Source organism: Sus scrofa, chromosome 8, assembly GCF_054392235.1.
Source record: "Sus scrofa isolate SSC_HxYL_T2T_F1_AM1 chromosome 8, Sscrofa_HxYL_maternal_Yorkshire_Landrace_v2.0, whole genome shotgun sequence".
Classification (NCBI taxonomy): Eukaryota; Metazoa; Chordata; class Mammalia; order Artiodactyla; family Suidae; genus Sus; species Sus scrofa.
This window is the reverse complement of record NC_139390.1, coordinates 110990551-111010491: the sequence shown is the minus strand read 5'-3', so window position 1 is coordinate 111010491 and position 19941 is coordinate 110990551. Positions and strand designations below refer to the sequence as shown.

The 19941-nt window shown below is 34.8% G+C and overlaps 1 protein-coding gene across 4 annotated transcripts in view; it reads left to right on the top strand.

Moving 5' to 3' along the window:
- Positions 1–19941, top strand: part of USP53 (ubiquitin specific peptidase 53) — a 56452-nt gene that overhangs the window by 13164 nt on the left and 23347 nt on the right. For 3 of the 4 annotated variants that reach the window (XR_014813105.1, XM_003357043.5, XM_013989339.3), the window contains exons 2-9: positions 4439–5116; positions 8115–8207; positions 11678–11812; positions 14469–14582; positions 14661–14743; positions 16327–16432; positions 17024–17170; positions 17955–18104. Coding sequence is in view for 3 of the 4 variants with exons in the window: in XM_003357043.5 (XP_003357091.2) it covers positions 4973–5116; positions 8115–8207; positions 11678–11812; positions 14469–14582; positions 14661–14743; positions 16327–16432; positions 17024–17170; positions 17955–18104 (972 nt within the window). In the remaining variant the exon portion in view is untranslated. Of the gene's footprint in view, positions 1–4438; positions 5117–8114; positions 8208–11677; positions 11813–14468; positions 14583–14660; positions 14744–16326; positions 16433–16988; positions 17171–17954; positions 18105–19941 lie in introns of those variants that run through there. The other variant, XM_084973062.1, reaches the window with a different exon arrangement.

Here is a 19941-nt window from a genome sequence, read left to right as displayed (position 1 = left end):
TACAGGGGTTGGCCATGATGTAGAGTAAAGGGAAGCCTCATGCACCATTGGTGGGAATGTAAGTTGGTGAAGTCATTATATGAAGTAGAATGGAAGTTCCTGTTGTGGTGCAGCGGAAATGACTCCAACTAGTCTCCATGAGGATGCAGGTTTGATCCCTGGCCTCGCTCAGTGGGTAGGTGATCTGGCTTTGCTGTGAGCTGTGGTGTAGATCACAGATGTGGCTCAGATCTTGCATTGCTGTAGCTGTGGTGTAGGCCAGCAGTGTAGCTCCAATACAACCTCTAGCCCAGTGGGTGGGTGTGGCCCTAAAAAAGGCAAAACAAACAAAACAGAATGGAGATGTCTCAAATAATTAAAAATAGAATTTCCACTCCTGAGTATCTATAAGAAGAAAACAAAAGCACTAATTTGAAAAGGTATCTATATCTCTGTGTTCATTGTGGTATTATTTACAATAGGCAAAATATGGAACCAGCCCAAGTGTCCATCAGAGATGAATGAATAATGATGAGAAGTATATACACAATAGAATATTACTCAGCCATAAAAAATGAAGTCTTGTCATTTGTGGTAACTTGGGTGGACCTAGAGAGTATGATGCTAAGTGAAATAAACCAGACATAAACAAGTACTGCATCATTTCATTTTTATGTGGAATCTAAAAAACAAAACAATCGAACAAAATAAAACAGTTACAGAGAACGAACAGATGGTTGCTAGAAGACAAGGTGTTGTGAAGAGGAGAGAAATAGGGGAGGGAGCTTAAAAGGTACATACTTCCAGCTCCTTAATAAATGTGTCGTGATTGTGAAATGTACAATGTGGGGAACACAGTCAAGTAAGGAATATCTGACTTATTGTGGTGATCATTTTCAAACTGTAGGAAAAAGTTACTGTGTTGTATAAAACTAACAATGTTTGTTTTACTTCAAAAACAAAAAACATACAAACTCATAGAAAAGGAGATCAGATTTGTGCTAACCAAAGATTGGAGGGAGCAGGGGCGATGAGGGAAGGGGGAACTGGACAAAGGTTGTCAAAAGTTACAAATTTCCTTATTATAAATAAGAACTAGGGATGTATTATACAAGATAAATGTATTAACACTGCTGTATGTTATATATGAAAATTGTTAGGAGAGTAAATCCTAAGAATTCTCATCGCATGGAAAAAAAGTTTTTTTCAAGTTCACCAAACAGTGTGGTAGTCACATCTTAATGTGTGTAGGTCAGATCATTATGGTTCACACCTTAAACTTACACAGTGCTGTGTCAGTTATATCTCAATAAAACTGGAAGGGGAAAAAAAAAAAAGAATCTTGAGTACCCTTTAGCTACCACTTTCTGCCCCTACCCTCACCCATTTTCTCTAGCTACCCCCCACCCTGGCCCCCGCCTCTTAACCAGCCTAAGCAACCACTAACCTACTGTCTGTCTCTGGACTTTTCTGTTTTGGACATTTTGTACGAATGAAATCATAATATATAGTCTTTAGTGGGACTGACTTCCTTCACTATCAAAGTGTTTTCAATGTTCATATTGTGTAGCATGTATATAATTACTTCTTTTCTTTCTTTCTTTTTACAACCTCTCTTGTAAAGACAATATAAACTTAACAGTATGGATATAGTATAGTACTGTAAATGCATTTTCTCTTCCTGATGATTTTTCTTTTTTCTTTTTTTTTCTTTTTCTTTCTCTGGCATATGGAAGTTCCCAGGCTAGAGAGGCTAGGGATTGTTGAAGCTGCAGCTGCTGGCCTACACCATAGCCACAGCAAGGCAAGATCCAAGCTGTATCTGCGAGCTATGCCACAACTCACAGCAACACTGGATCCTTAACCCACTGAGTGAGGCCAGGGATCAAACTTGCATCCTTCTGGATACTACTCAGATTCATTTCTGCTGAGCCATGACGGGAACTCCTGTGTGTCTTACCTTTTTGAAAAGGTTTAGAATTTCTACTTTTCTATATTTTTAATGCTTTTAGGAGAATTTCCTGACCTGAACTTAATGTTTGTTAGAATAACCTTTTCCTTCTATTCATTTTGGTAGTTAACTCATCATTTATTTCATTAGTTTCTAAAAAACACATTCAATTGGTAGCTATTAAGTTTATTTTATTTTATTAATAAATTTTATTGGCACATAGGTGAGTCACAATGCTGTGTTAGTGTCAGGTGTAGAGCAAAGTGAATCAGCCATACATGTATATTAAGTTTATTTAAAATTTTTTGTTCCCTTTGGTCTCTTCATTCTTTTTCCTACAGGGTAGATTATTCATTTGTTGTCTTTCTTTCATAATGCTCAATCTGCAAGAGTTTGGTTATTTGTTTCCGGGGGGTACCAAATTATAAGCTAGTGATAGTTACATGAGAAGAAGAATGAAAACACTAGGCTCTAATATCCGATTCTTCCATGTATCTGATTCTTCCTATTTCAGAGAGCAGAGGTAGGGATGGATGTAAGGGTTTGTTTTAGAGTGATAAGGCTAGAGAGTTGATTGCAAAAAGAACTTCCTGTTGTTCTGCCTTGAGACATGATCTTCTCCAGATCCTCTATTCTGTTCATGGAGTAGGGTGAGGATAGAACACTCAGGGGCCTTGCAGGCATCTTGTTGCAGTTTCCCAAACTGGCTGTGCTCTGAGCTCCCTTACCCCTCCAGATGGCACTGGTATGGTAGCAGAACTTTTCCTGTTTCATTACATAGTGTGGGGTGGGAATTCTCTACCCAGAGCAAAGTGATTAATAGAACCAGGTCACAACTAGAAAGATCTTTCCCAGTGTGTAACACTTGACCCTCTCTGTCTCTTGGCTGCTGTTTCCCTCCCACTCTATAGGCCAGATAATTTGGGGGTCCCTTATGTTTCCTCCTGTATCTCCTTAGACTACCTGTTGCTTTTGTATAATCTCCAGAGTTGGGTTGGAAGAAGAAAACCAGGAGTGCATATTAGTTTGACATCTTATCTTGCACAGGAACAGAAGCCATGGTATTTTAAAATTATCTGTTATGTCTGTGCCAATCACAATACCAAACTCAGTAGAGATTGTTTCATGTATCTTAGCACAGTTTCTGATATAGACCTGTTGCCTAGTTAAATGATTGTTGAAAAAATATCATTTCAAAGGATTCTTCCATTAAAAGCCCATGCTACCCATACAGAACTCTCTAATGTTGTAAAGTCATAACTACATTTATTAAGAATTTGTATGTGTGAAAGTTTATAGGATCATTTAGATCACTTTAGAGGAAGTTACAATCTAGACTTGAAATAAAAAGAAGAAAACAACTAACACAATATAGTTTTTATAATTCTTTAAACAACTGACCTATGTTAAGCAGAACTGTTATTGTTATCCCCATTTTATGGATGAAGCTATGAATCAGAGATGACAAGAACTTATCTAAGACCAAACAGCTAATGAGTGATGAGCTAGTATGTGGAGCTAGAAAAAAAAAAAGCCGCTTGACTTTATATTCCGTAGCGTCTAATGCTTTCCTTCTTTATTCCTCAGTGCTTTGCTGTCGAGTGGGTATTTGATCATTGGTATTGACCCGTCCTCTCATGTTTTTGTGCTGTGAAAATGAAACTCAACAACTTTCACCCAGAGTTTAAATTTAACGCCAAAGTCCTTAAACAGGGTTTTTGAGGTCCTACATGATCTCTCTTTCCCATCCTGCCTTTTCATCTTTTTTTTTTCTTTGTTCACATTTCTTCTGCCGCTCTGGGCTTCTTATGACCCTTTCAACATGCCAGGCATACTGTTCACTCTGCTAGGAATGCCTTCCCCATGGTGGCATTTTTGTGCAAAGGTAACCTTCACAATTAGACTTTCCACCATTATCTTATTTAAAAGTGTAAACCAGGAGTTCCTGTCGTTTTTAATTAAGAAGTTGAACATTTGAAGCCTTTTAGCCAGGAGCATGTGTTCATGAATAATGTGGGAATTTGCTTTAATTCACTAAGACTTGTTCATCAATTTAATGTTTCTTCTAAGTTTTAATGCATGTCAGTTTGCATAAAAACTATTGACTTTCTTGGAGAAATGATATGATTCTGTGGAAACATAGATAACAATATAGAGTCTTTGTAGATATATTTTAGTAAAAAGCAATATAGTATTGACAACAAAATTAGTATTATTTGGAATATGACCTGAGATCTAATTTAATTCTAGTTTTCTCTAGAATACTTCCCCTATGAAACCATCATATAACCATTGAAATTTGAAGTAGGCAGTTACTGACATTACCTTGATGTTTTCTAAAAATTTGAATGATGAACTGTTTTTGTTTTTGTAGTTTAGAACATTATTCTAATCCTTTTATGATTAATATACAGTTTTAATTATGTTATTTAATATTTGTGTTCATAGAGTAGGAATTTTGTTGATTAGCCTTGACATTTATTTAAACATTTCTTTTCTTTCTTTGAGGTTACATTGATATGAAATATGGAGTCACCTTTAATAACTTCACCTGGAAAAGAGTCTTCTTTCTTTTTAAGAAAACATAAGGAAAACATGTGACCAAAGGAATCATACCATACACCAACTCTACATCTTTTTTTATCATCTTTTTTTTTTAAACCAAGACAAAAGATTTAAATGACTTGTGCTTTAAAGAATATGATTTGTTCGACATTATTTTTAGCAGTTTTTTTTAAAATCTTTTTCATCTTAAACTGTACAACTCGTAAAATTTAACACAAAGATTTTTAAATCTTGAAGGCCTTGTTTAAAATAGCTTTCTTTTTTAGCTTTCAGAACTTCTATGCTATATATCCCATTTTTACTTGACAAAGTCCTCCACACTACAATATCAGGAGAGATATGGACTTGGAAACGTACGTTATTGTAATAGACTGCAGCAAATTTAAGTGGACCATTCAAGACATCATCCATTTTATTATCAGAAGTATCACATAAGTATATAATTCTTAGCTTTAATGCAAACAAAATTGCTTGAAAATGGCATGGGTAAAATTCTTACGGAAACCTGGTGGCAATCTTGGAAAAGCTTATCAGCCCGGGAGTATGCTATCCCTTGCCCCTACCAAAGGCTTGTTGAATGAACCAGGACAAAACAGCTGCTTTCTTAATAGTGCTGTACAGGTGAGACCATAATTTCTTAACTAAATTTTAAAAAGTGCCTTTCAGGATATTCTCTGCTTATTGCTTCTTTAATTTATAAATTAAGAATAAAGTTATTATTGACTGGAATGACTTTTTAATATCATTTTTAATAGTAGCAAAAATATTTTGACTGGGCATTTTGGTTTTTGTAATAAATGGAAATGGTTTTTTTCAACAGAATGACTCATACCTTGGCTTAAAGTGTTTAGTAAATTAAGAATGTTTCTAAAATATATAAATTTTTTTAAATTCATCTCCTCTCACCCCTTTGTTTTTGTTTAAGAAATCCAGTAGATTTCCCATAGACAGGATAAAAAGACACAAACTGCTTGGATTAAAATAAGAATGCAGAGTTTTTCATCTCAGTACTCAGAGTTCCTTCATTCCCCTCACTGTGGCTTTAAAGCACCTCTGTAGAATCATAATTTGTTCACCATTGTTTCAGTTAAATTAATGGTTAATTCATTTTTCTTCAATCTTTGTTTAAATTCTTTTGATAAATAATGTTTTGTTTTGTTTTTTTTTGTTTTTTTTTTTTTTTTTTTTGGCCACCCTGCAGCATATGGAGTTATTGGGTCAGGGATCAGATCCAAGCCGCAGTTGGGACCTAAGCTGCAGCTGCAACAGCGCCAGATCCCTAACCCACTTTGTTGGGCCAGGGATCAAACCTGTGCCCCTCCCCCAAAGATGCTGCCTATCCCATTGCATCACAGTGGGAACTCCAACAAATATGTTTTTTAATTCAGTTTTCTGCCTTAGAAAAATATCTTTTCTGATGTATGATAGTTTTTGTTGAACATTTTCAGATGTTGAAGGAGCCTTTATCCTTCTGACCATTGGCTGTGTGGTACTTAGGATGAAGAAGATTTAGAATATTGGAACATCACTCTATTGACCCTAGAATATGCTTTAAAATATTTTACTTAGAATAAAAAGCTTTTCACATATTTTATTTCTCTTGAATTTTTTCCTCCTGAAAACTGAGGGTAGAAAGAGGAATATTGCTTGATTAATTCATGATAAATGAACACATCTAAAATGTGTCAAGTGCTCAGACATCTGACTCACATTTGTGTTTTCATTTGCCCTCTGAGTGGGACATGTGTCAAACTTGAAAGTGTTACAGCTCACTCAGAAGCAATTGCTATTAGAAACACATTAATTCTAGTGTATGTTGGGACCCTTAAATGATAGTTACTGTTTTGCCCTGGCTGAAAAATCCCACTGGCATTACATGCTATTAGAAAGGCTGGAAAATAGTTATTGAATGACACCTAATATAGGGAAATACCAGACACCAGAAGATGTGGAATTATATGCTTTGATTGAATCAGGCTATGAGAAAGGGCTTCTATGATTTCAAGTCTTTTCCTGTTACCCCTTTTCCAGTACTTTTTTTTTTTAATACGTTTATGTATATTCCTCTGTTTCTGACCTTTTCTTTGGCTCCCAAAATGCTATGTGTATTTTAGGGAGGTGAAAAGCTTAAATAAGGACACTTACATGGTAAAGAAAATGGAGAAGTATTTCTATGGTGATGTAAAAAAAATGAACATGCCACTGACCTTTATCATGAAGATTATTTCTGCTTATCTACATAGTTACCATTTATGGTGGTCATCACTTCTTTGTGTGGATCCAGCTTTTCATCTGGTATCATTTCTTCCTCTTGAAGGATGACCTCTTTTAACATTTCTTGTAATACAGGTCTACTGGTGATAAATTTTCAGCTTTTATGGGTCTGAAAAAAAAATCTCTATTTTACTTCTGTTTCTGAAAGTTATTTTCACTCATTAAAGAAGTCTAGGTTGACAGTTTTTATCTTTCAACACTTTAAAGATTTTATTCCTCTGTCTTCTAGCCTGCATTATTATTTCTAATGAAAAAACTACTGTCATTCTTATCTTTGTTCCACTCTTTGTAATGTGCCTCTTTTCTGTGGCTGCTTTTAAGATTTTCTCTTTTTTATTGGTTTAAAGTAATCTGATTCTAAAGTGGCTTGATATAGTTTTCTTTATGTTTATTTGTGATAAATAAGTGGATCCTATTTATTATGTATTATGCTTTTTTTAAAATAAAAGTGTCCATCAAAGGGAAATTCTGAAATAGCTTTTAGCTATTGAGTAATTAGAAACATAGGAAAATTTAAATTGCTTGTTTTTATTAACCTTTGTTTTCAGTTGGGAGAAATGTGAGATGGTAGATGCATTTTCCTAGATTATTTGAGAAATGACCAAAAGATATAGGGAAACTTGAAGATCTTACTTGTCTCTTATAATAGCAGTTACAACAACAAAGAGCAGCTTGAATTCCATGTATGCCAATTATGTACTGGGCACTGCTGTAAATACTTTACATATTATTACATATACATATTTAATCCTTGTAAGAACTATAAAGCCGGCACAGTTATCCCCATTGTATAGATTTTAGATTTTTCTAGAATGATTTTAAGTAAGGGATTGATTTATCTAAACAATTCCTGTTGTCTTTGCTTATTTTGTTTCTGTATTTTAGTAGTAAATGATGAATGGATAATTGCAGCACATATATTGAGGTTATTCTTTGAAAGCTGTTTTGTGTTATGCTGTACCCCCATTACTACACACATGCCTCCTTTACCATTCTGTATACAGTGACCACACGTGCCTCTACCTTTTTTCTTGTCACTACATACTGACCCTTATTTTTTACACCCTGACTTTCAACTGCCATTATATTTCCTTCCTAAATTTTAGTTCATTCCAAGTATTATAATCACATCCTCTTTCAAGTCTTTGCCAAGTCTTCTCTTTACGATCCTATTGTTTCCTGTTCATATAAAATCCTTAACTGAGGAGTTTTTTTTTTTTTTCCTTGTTCTATGCCTGTCATGGTTTTTACATGTGAATCAATAGTTTTAAAAATGTTTAAAAATATGTATCACAGTGAGATAAATATTATTGTATATCTTTCTTCACATCTCACTATTTTTTAGGTTTTATGGCAATTAGATATATTCCGAAGAAGCTTGCGTGTTCTCACGGGGCATGTTTGTCAGGGAGATGCCTGCATATTTTGTGCATTGAAGGTAACCTTTTAATAGTTTTGAGAAATTGCTACTGTTTCCTTAATAATTTAATTTTATGTGATAGTTTTGTTTGTTTGACATATTTGGTTAGTTTCTCTGTAATTAAAGTTATTGTCAAGTGATTACAGTTTTGAAGATGAATTCTTTTTTTTTTTTGTCTTTTTTTGCTATTTCTTTGGGCTGCTCCCACGGCATATGGAGGTTCCCGGGCTAGGGGTCGAATCGGAGCTGTAGCCACCGGCCTACACCAGAGCCATAGCAACGCGGGATCTGAGCTGCGTCTGCAACCTACACCACAGCTCACGGCAACGCCGGATCGTTAACCCACTGAGCAAGGGCAGGGACTGAACCCGCAACCTCATGGTTCCTAGTCGGATTCGTTAACCACTGCGCCACGATGGAAACTCCCTGAAGATGAATTCTTAATGTGTGGCTTCTTCAGGTTTATGTTTCCATTTTTCTATAATGACAATTTAAATTAATATTCTAAATAGAATAACATTGTTAGGGACATTACATTTTTCATTATTTTGAAATAATCCTGTATTCATTTTTGCAAATTTTTTTTTAATTACTACTAAATTCTGGGCAGTGCTGTAGTTACAAAACCCATGTTGTTATGGACCCTATGTTCTTGTGCAGGAGAAGAAAATAAGTAAACAAAATATATAGTATGTTGGGTAATAATAATTGTAGAGGAAGAAATACAAATCCGGGAAAGGGAATAGAGAATGTTGAGTGGCTAGGAAAGCCTCAGTGAGAGAGATTTAAATGACAACCTGGAAGAGATGACAGAGTAGACCAGAGCCTTCCAGGCAAGCAGGGACACAGCAACTGCGAAGGCCCTGAGACAGGGTGTTGGGGTGTGCATGACATATTGAAGGAAACCTGAGTGATGGCAGAAGCTTTGTGAGCAAAGGAGACAGTAATAGGTGATGAGCTCTGATTCTTTCTGTTAGGGTGGTCATTCATCAAAGTGAGTTGCCATGCTGTAAGGGAGGCAACCTTGTCACAGCTACAGCAAAAGTCTCAGCCAACAAACAGCACCAGCAACCAACACTGTTGCTCTAGACATTAGTGAGCAACTGTCAGGTGATTCCAGGTGCCAGCATTCAGACTGTTCTAAATGACTGCAAGTGAAGCAGAATTGAGCTGTCCTCACCCAAACTGCAGATCTGTGATCAAAGTAAATGTTATTTTTATTAACTAAGATCTGAGGTGGTTTTGTTATATAGAGTAATAAATAACTAGAATAGGAGTCCAGATTGCGTGTGACCTTCCAGGGCTTTGTGAGGACCTTGATTTTTCTTTTTTCTCAAGTCGTGGCATTGTTTTGAGTGGAGGAGTGATATAACCTTTATTAATTAGATACAATATTTGACTGCTCAGATGAGAATAAATGGAATAGGGATAAAGGGAGTTCAGTATATTAACAACTCATTTATGTCATTGGAAGATTCACTCAATAATTTAGATTTAATATGTTTCAGAAATGAACGGTTCAGTCTTTTCACATTCTTGAATATTCTTATCACACACATACATAATACAGGAAAATAAAAGGCCATTTTCATGCTTTATGTTGATTTATGTTCCTAAAAAGACTATTTGAATAAATCACTAAAGGAGGTAATTTTATTATTCTCTTTTTGAGAACATGGCAAAATAGGGTTGATGAAGAACAAACTTAGATCAAATAGCAGTGTCACATGTAAATTTTGAATTTTTTGTCCAGTTGTAAAACTAGTTAAATTTCCTAGCCGGGTCTTCCCATAGCCTGACACATCACCTTCCTCCTCCTCCTACTTACATCCCCCGCCTCAAAACACATGGGCTCATGTACTCACACAGGCTACACACTAGCCAGATTGTCCTTTTTTGCCTTTTCTCAGAGCTGTCTTTTATCTCTGAGTGTTTTCATTATTATTCCTCTTATCTAGAATGGTTATCCTCCGGATGTCCTTGTGCTAACACCCTTATTTCCTTTATCCCTCTCCTCAAATGTTTTTCCATCAGTGAGACCTTCCCTGACTACCCTAGATAAAAGGTGAGCTCCCTCCCTCTCTCCTACCACCAGCATCCTTATCCCTATTACAGTATTTTTCTCTCTTGTATTTCTTTGTTTTTATCTATTGTACTTACTACATTCTGACATAATTATTTGCCTTTTCATCATTACTAAAAGTAGAACATATGCTCCATGGGGTCAGGGTCTTTGTTTCTTGGTTTAAAACGTGCCTCGCATATACACAGCAATCAGGAAATAGTTGAATGGCAATCTTGTGTAGGATTAATATCTTAAACATTACCTGGAAAAGTTGGCTACCTAAATAAAAAATGACATGAAAATTTTTTCACATTTGTAATTACAACTAAAATTTTTATCGTTGATACAATATATATCATTGATAAAATATATATAATTGACACCTTTTCTTAAAATTTCTTATTTAGGAGTTCCCATTGTGGTGCAGTGGTTAACAAATCCGACTAGGAACCATGAGGTTGCGGGTTTGATCCCTGGCCTTGCTCAGTGGGTTAAAGATCCGGCGTCGCTGTGAGCTGTGGTGTAGGTCGCAGATGCGGCTCGGATCCCGAGTTGCTATGGCTCTGGCGTAGGCCGGTGGCTACGGCTCCGATTAGACCCCTAGCCTGGAAACTTCCATATGCCGTGGGAGCGGCCCTAGAAAAGGCAAAAAGACAAAACAAAACAAAACAAAAAAATTCTTGTTTATAAATTCAGTTTTCTTGCATCAGTGGAACAGATTCTTGAAATATTTCCAGGCCTACCAAATATTGATCTTAAAGGCATTTTTTTTTTTTGAGATGACATATCCCTTGAGCTAATGAATACAGAACTTAATATGACCAGTCCTTATTTGGTGGTTTATCACTGCAAACCTTATTTTTTCCCCACTTCCCCCATACCTAAGATGATTATCGTGAAACTAGAACTTATTTAAATGTTTTTCTTGCTTAAATTCAATAAAGAAAATAGAAGATGAGAGTAACACCTATAATCACATGTTCTTGAATGATTTTTCCCACTATTTCAAGACTATTGAGTTCCCACTAAGTTTTATTTGATTATATATTTTTGTGTAATACAATTTTAATTCCTGCTGTATACTTTAAGATTTAAAGCAATTTATTGCAAAGCTCTAACCAACTTAGATCACAGTCAACTGGGAAACAGTTTAAAAATGGGCCCCACCTCAGTGAGAATCTCTGAGGATGGGACCTGAGAATTTCACATATTTAATTGTTATGCACTAAAATTTGATTTATAGGCTGGGGAAACTATGCCTACATATTACCGATGTAAATAACTTTTGTATGGAATTTTAGAGCAAAAGACTGTATTAGTTTCTGAGTGTAGAGTTTTGAGTTTGTGTTATAATGAAGTTACTCAAGTCTTTTTGTAGTTGTTGGCATTAAACTTACTGGCTGATGTATTTGTTAATTCCCAGACAATATTTGCACAGTTTCAACACAGTCGAGAAAAAGCACTTCCCTCCGATAACATACGGCATGCTCTTGCAGAAAGCTTCAAAGATGAGCAGCGATTTCAGCTTGGTCTTATGGATGATGCTGCAGAGTGCTTTGTAAGTATTTCCAATAATCCTTAAATCAGGATGGTAGTTTGTATTCCTTAAGTGATGTACCTTTTGAGAGAAATAAAACATAAATTTATAACAATGTGTCAGAACTGCTCAGTAGATTCTTATTTTACCTACACTTCAGAGCTCAGCTTAAGTCCATATGGTGTTTTATGTACTTTGGTTTTGATTATTTATGCTGCTATAATTTTTTTTTTGTCTTTTTGCCATTTCTTGGGCTGCTCCTGTGGCATATGGAGGTTCCCAAGCTAGGGGTCGAATTGGAGCCATAGCCGCCGGCCTACACCAGAGCCACAGCAACGCGGGATCTGAGCCGCGTCTGCAACCCACACCACAGCCCACGGCAATGCCAGATCCTTAACCCACTGAGGAAGGCCAAGGATTGAACCCACAACCTCATGGTTCCCAGTCGGATTCTTTAACCACTGAGCCACGACGGGAACTCCCTATGCTGCTGTAATTTTTGAATTAAAATACTTAGATGTCACCTATATTTAAGATGTAGTGATTTCTTAGTCTTGTATGTCTTCAGCAAACTATAAATTCTTTCATCAGAAACCCTTTTAAAGTTTGCCTTGCCACATTATTTCCCTGTCACCACTTCTTAGCTTGGGCCTCTACTCTCAGTATTGCTGAATCTTCCTTACTAGTGTCCTTTCAGCCTATCTCCTTAGAGTCTATTTTTGTTTTGGTTTGGTTTGGTTTTTTGGCTGCACTCCATGGCATGTGGAAGTTCCTGGTCTAGGGATTGAACTCATACCACAGCAGTGACAATACTGGATCCTTAACCCATTGAGCCACAAGAGAATTCCAAAGAGTTTTTTTTTGTTTTCTTTTTTGTTTGTTTTTTGTTTTTCATTTTACAGCTGCACTTTTTTGTGTGTGTTTTTTTGTTTGTTTTTTGTTTTTTGTTTTTGTTTTTCATTTTACAGCTGCACTTACAGCATGTGGAAATTCCCAGCTTGGGGTTGAATCAGAGCTGCAGCTGCAGCTACACTGAATCCAGGCCAAGTCTGCAACCTATACTATAGCTTGTGGCAACACTGATCGAGGACAGGGATGGACACTGCATCCTCACAGAAACAGCATTAAGTCCTTAACTCACTGAGCCATAATGGGAATTAGAGTCTGTTTTTTAACAGCTACCAGATTAATATAATTTTCTTCAGATTAATGTTGGCTCTCCAAATATTTCTCAGATTCAAATCTGACTCACTTGTGACATTTAAGGATTTTTACATTTAAACTCTAATTTATCTTTTGGCTTCCTTCCTCAATTTTCCTTGATGATTTTCCAGATGATTTCATTCTGTTCCTCAAACATATCTTTTAAATTCCTGTTTTACAGCCTTTGTTCAAGTTCCTGAAATACTCAAAATTTATCCAATCTATTATTTGTTACAGTTCAGTCTAAATCATGCCTACTAAATAATGCATAATCAAAATGCTCCATTTAGTTGTGCAAATTTCTAAAGAATTTATTTCTCTCTACAGAGTTCATTTGGCGTTTATATGTTGTTATTTTTTTAGTGAGCATCTTGACTGTTTCCTTAGATAAAAGGAAAGCTCCTTGACTGGTGCACTGCTTAGCACACTTGCCATATTGACTAAAATGTGACAAAAACAGCACATATAGTCATGAAATATGCTTTTCATATTTAGCATATAATTGATCCATTACTTGAAATATAAATCTGTTTTGTACAATACTGAACTTTTATCATTTTACTTGCATTTAAATGAAATGTACTGTCCATTATGTAACACTTCATGGAATATCTAAAAATCCAGGCTTGAATAACCAAATGATTATAAATGTCCCGAGGCAGAGGAGGGGAAGTTAACTAGTAAAAGAATCCATTGGTTAAGTTTTAGTAAAAAAGGTAATTTGTTAAAGAAATAAATACTCCTTATTGATCTTTATTACAAACCCAAACTTTCATGAAGTTTGTCGCAGAGCAGATTTTTTGCATTATGGTGTTAGTGCAGGTATCATAAGCCTTAATCATTGATATTTTGATTTAAGTTGTATAGACTGTTCAAATGATCCAAGCAAGATTTTGTTATTAATTGCTTTTTCTCAATGTGAGGACGTTGGGAACATAGGGAATTTTGTTTTCTAATAATAAATTCTAGATGTCAGCCACCATGAAATGATTATTTTAAATCTTATTTGTTTGGGTTTATTTTTTTTAGTTGCACACATAGCATATAAGAGTTCCCAGGCCAGGGATCCAATCCGAGCCACAGCTGTGACCAGTACCATAGCTGCAGCAATGCCGGTTCTTTAACCCACAGCACTGAGCCAGGGATCAAACCTGCGCCACCACAGAGACAATGCCAGGTCCTTAACGGGATCTCCCAATTTAAAAAATCTTCATTAAAGTCACATGCTACATTATAGTGTTTGTTTTGCTAAAATATTTTTTTATAGCAAATGCTGCAAAGGGCAAATAATTGAACAACATTTGAAGATTTGGTTAAAGAAGGAAGATAAAAAGCTGAAAATATGTATGGTGCTCCTAAATTGAAAAGTTTAGAACATCTTAAGATTTTTAAATTTGTAAAGTTAAAAAGACTTCTATTTTGAAATGTCCTGTGCAAAATTTGCAATTCATTTGTCCTTTAATTTTTAAATTAGGAAAATATATTGGAGAGGATTCATTTCCACATAGTGCCAAGCAGAGATGCAGATATGTGTACTTCTAAATCTTGTATCACTCACCAGAAGTTTGCTATGACTCTGTATGAACAGGTGAGATGGCATAACTATTTTACTAGATACTATATTTATAATTTATAATTGACAAATTAAACATGTTTTCATCTGCAGTGTGTGTGTCGTAGCTGTGGAGCATCATCAGATCCACTACCCTTTACAGAATTTGTGCGGTACATTTCTACAACAGCCCTATGGTAAGAACCTAGAAAAGCATATTCACCAAAGATGTTAATAACACATGTGGGCACATTGAGCATTTATTTTATGAAACTATAATATATATGGATATTTACTCTCCGATTTTAACAAATGTGCTACCATCAGGGGTACTAAATGATGTCTATCTCGGTTGTTTCTGATTTACCACATATAGGTATCACTGAGTGAAATGTACAGAATATTAGTCAAAATGTATATCTACTTATATTTATAGCAAGTTTTTGGAACCATGAAGGAGAGCTTAAAATGACAAGTTTAATGGTAAATGGAACCATAGATGATTTCTTCATTTTTGCTAAGGTGTTACCTTTGTAGTGGCCATGTCTCCTGTTGATTCCACCATGTCCCTGCTTGGTGGTGGAAGATAGGGTAAGCAGAAAGAAGGAAAGAAGTGAAGATAATCCTCTGTTAGGTGTATTGCAGTTAAGGCTTCAACATTTACCTGAAGTAAAAATTTTCCATGCTTGTCTCTGCCCTCCCTCTCTTTCTATCCATGAAACATCAGCTTAGAGATCCAAAAATGAATCCTGGCCTTTACATAATAAGAATTGTTTGAACATTAAAACTGGTATTTTTGTTAAGATTAAAAGCAACAATTTATGGGGAGTTGCTCTCATGGCTCAGTGGTTAACGAAGCTGAATAGTATCCATTAGGACACAGGTTCAATCCCTGGCCTTGCTCAGTGGGTTAAGGATTCCCACATTGCCATAAGCTATGGTGTAGGTTGCAGACGTGGCTTGGATCCTGCGTGACTGTAGCTGTGGCATAGGCCAGCAGCTATAGCTCCGATTGGACCCCTTCCCTGGGAACCTCCATATGCTGCAGGTGTGGCCCTAAAAAAGGGAAAAAAAAGCAAAAACAATTTATGTAAAGCCTGGAACATAGTAAACATTTAACAACTGGTATTTAATATTTACTACCAACAAAGAGAGGAGTTCCCGTCGTGGCGCAGTGGTTAACAAATCCGACTAGGAACCATGAGGTTGCGGTTTCAGTCCCTGCCCTTGCTCAGTGGGTTGACGATCCGGTGTTGCTGTGAGCTGTGGTGTAGGTTGCAGACGCGGGCGGATCCCGCGTTGCTGTGGCTCTGGCAGAGGCCGGCGACTACAGCTCCGATTCGACCCCTAGCCTGGGAACCTCTATATGCCGCAGAAGCGGCCCAAAGAAATAGCAAAAAGACAGAAAAAAAAAAAAAAAAGAGATTATATTTAGAATTTAAAGTCTGGGCTTTTGTAGTTTGTGGACCAGGGAGACAGTTAACTTAGAACTACCTTCAGACAGAGCATCTTACCTCATTCATATAGTTGAAAGCAATGGAATGATTTCATGTTATTTTACCTTGTTCCTTACCTAATTTTTTTCATTATGCATCTGCCAAATTTCATAATTTTTAATTTCATGTGAATTTACTTTGTGGTTAATTTTTCAAACAAAATTGTGTTTTAAGACATAAAAAGTGATCATACCTACATGGATAACTTAGTATCTTTGATGCAAATTTATTAGATCTTTGTTAAGTTTATAGGCGAGATTTGGGACTACTTCTTTCTTTTATAGCAATGAAGTTGAAAGAATGATAGAAAGGCATGAACGCTTTAAGCCTGAAATGTTTGCAGAATTGCTACAAGCAGCGAATACAACTGATGACTATAGGAAGTGTCCTGTAAGTATAATTTGGAGAACATTTGTGTTCTTCTCTTTGTAAATTTGAAAATAGACATTTAGAAATTATCAAGCAAACCTTAGTTATATCTTAATTAATTTTTAAGAATTTACTTTTTCAGTGTTAGGTAACTTTATACCATGTGAACGGTTTATCTCAAATTATTTCTTTAAAAACTCTTAACTTCTTGAAGGATTTAAGGAAGTGTATGTTAATTTTTTAAGTTGTAAAGTCTATCTTTTGACTAAAGAGAAAGTTTCTTTTTTGTTTTTCTTTAAATAAGCATAACAAGTGAAATATTCTTTTCTCATGTGATGTTATTAATGAGTGGATATGTTTTATTTCTGCTTTTTTAGGTTGCATTGTTGTTTTAACAGATATACAAAAATTATCAAAGAAAAGTACTTTGAATTAAACTTTATGTTTAATCAATCATTAAGACAAGCAATTTGTTAAAAGTCATTTTAATATGATGAAAAAATGTCTAATATATATTAAGGTGTTTATTGCATAATACAAACTTTTAAAGGCATTATCTGTGTTATATCTGTTTCAGAAATACCAAAAGTTGCGTTTTGTGTTTTTCTGTAGAGTAATTGTGGCCAAAAAATAAAAATTCGACGTGTTTTAATGAATTGCCCAGAGATTGTTACAATTGGTTTAGTCTGGGATTCTGAGCATTCTGACTTGACCGAAGATGTTGTTCGGAATCTAGCAACACATCTTTATCTTCCTGGGGTATTACAACTGTTTTTATTTCTCTTCCTTTTTGTTTTCAAATTTCTCTGAACATCCTCTTGTATTATAATGTGCTTTTGTTTTTCATAACTAAATTTTCTTTCTAAAGGAAATAATATTCTGATGTAACTATAATGAAGTTAATCAAATTAGGCTAACAGAAATGCCTCTCTTGCCTAGACTAGGAATGGCTTTTAGTTACAAATTAAACTCACACATGTTCTATCTCTGTTTTAATTGTGAATGATGATGGTATGATATTATATGTATATGTGTACATATTTGTGTATGATAATGATTATAAATACATATTAGAAAAATTTGAGATTTAAAATTTATCTATAGCACTGATCTCCTAATATGCTTATTACCATCTTAATTCATGTATTTTGAATTGGTTTATATTACAATTAAACTTTTAAATTATCTTACATATAATATGTTTAATGTATGTTAAAATATGTGATTCAATCATGAATTATCAGGAAATGTGTAATTTATCTCAAATTTTGAGTTTATGTAGTTGAAGTGTCAATTCTGTGTTAGAGATACTGTGCTACTGAACTAAGCTGTAGTAAATACATTTTAGTGGACTTAATGTTTCTTATGGACTAATTGAAAGTAGTAATTCTGTTTACAGTGCAATGTAAACAGTACTAATATAAGATCAGTTTGGGGCAGTATGTGAAATATTTTTCATAGAGAATCGAATGCATGACTCATCAAATTATTGTTCCTCATTTTAAAGAAGATGCAATATTAAGTATACATTATTTTTAAACAGCTTTTTTACAGGGTTACAGATGAAAATGCCAGAAATAGTGAACTTCACCTAGTTGGCATGATTTGCTACACTAGCCGACATTATTGTGCCTTTGCTTTTCATACCAAGACTTCCAAATGGGTATTTTTTGATGATGCAAATGTGAAAGAGGTAAGTGGCACTTTACTAAGTGGAATAATTAATGTTATTTTTACTTCTTAGGGATAAATGATATGATAATGATAAAAATGATGTAATTATTAAAAAATTATTATATGTAAATATTTAAGATTATTATATCTAAGTACTTATTTACATGTAATAATCATTTTCTATAATTATGTCATTTTATCATTATCATATCATTAAGTTAATTTAACTTAATTATAATAGCATCATTAAAGCCCTCCAGTATTAAAAATTAGAAAATGAAGTAGATGAAGTAACTACTTTAGACAGTGGATGACATGCAGTTGAAAAGAAAGAAGAGAAACCAACAAGATGAGCCTTATAATTGACCCCTCTTAGAATTTCGAATGTTTCTTGCCACTCTCTTCTGGCTTGTAGTGTTTCTGTAGAGAAATCAGCTGAGAGCCTTATGGGTTCCCTTATAATCGACTCCTATTATTTCTCCTGCTGCCTTTAGAATCCTCTCCTTATCTTTAACTTTTCTCATTTTTATTATGTCTTGGTATAAGTCTGTTTGGGTTCCACCTGTTTGGGGTCTTTTGTACTTCCTGTATCTGAATAGGTTTCCTTCTTTAGATGTGGAAAATTTTCAGCCATAATTTCTTCAAATATATTTTCACTCCCCTTGTCTTTTTCTTCCCCTCTGGAATTCCTATTCACATACTGGCATGCGTTATATTATCCCATAGATTTCTTACGTTGCTTTCACTTTTTTTTTTTAATTTGGTTTCCTGCCTATTGTCCTGATTGGGTGATTTCTCTTAGTCTATCTTCCAGGTCATTTATTAGTTCCTCTGCATTATTCATTCTGCTTTCCAATGCCTTTAACTCAGCTTTTGTCCCTGCAAATGAATTCTTTAGTTTTTCTTGGTTCCTCCATATAGTTACTAGTTCCTTTCTAAAGTAATCTGCATTACTGTTGATAATATGTTCTTAATTTTTTCACTATTTTCATTACCTCCTTTTTTAATTTGGTGTCTGTTAAGACTATAGACCATGATGAAAAATAATATAAGAGAATGTGTGTGTGTGTGTATATGAGAAATATGTGTGTGTGTGTATATTTATATTTATATATATATATGTATGACTGGGTCACTTTGCTGTACGGCAGAAATTTGTACAACATTGTAAATCACCTATACTTTAATAAAAAATAAATAGCATTTAATTAAAAAATTTCAAATACACAAAGCAGTAGGAAAACATGATGTATACCCTGAAGGAATATAAATAATAACAGACCTGCTCTGCCATTCCAGTTCTTCAAATCATGTAACATGGAGTGAGCAAACATGGTAGGGGTATGGAGCACACATTCTATCCTCTGAGAAAGTTTATCATCATCATCTCAGAAATGAGGGTTTAGACTTAAAACCAGGTGATTCCTGAGGAAAGTTCCAGGCCAGCTTTGATATTAAATTACTTTAGGAAAAAAAGACCAAGAATGACAGAAATATCAGATAAGAATGCTGAAAGTGCTGTTTAGCTATATAAAGATTTATTAGATAATAGTAAACATGAACTATAAAAATAACTGATAAACTGGACTTGATCAAACTTTTTCTCTTTAGTAAGATATTGTTAGAAGAATGAAAAGACAAGCCATAGACTGGGATAAAATATTTGCTAAGCATATATCTAATAAAGGCCCTATTCAGAGTATATACAGAACCCTTACAATGCAATAATGAAAGACAAAACAATTAAATGTAGGCAAAAGTTTGGACAGTTCACCAAAGAAGATTTATGAATTACCCTTGAAATAATATTCACTACATCATTAGGCATAAAAGAAATACAAGTTCACTTCACAATG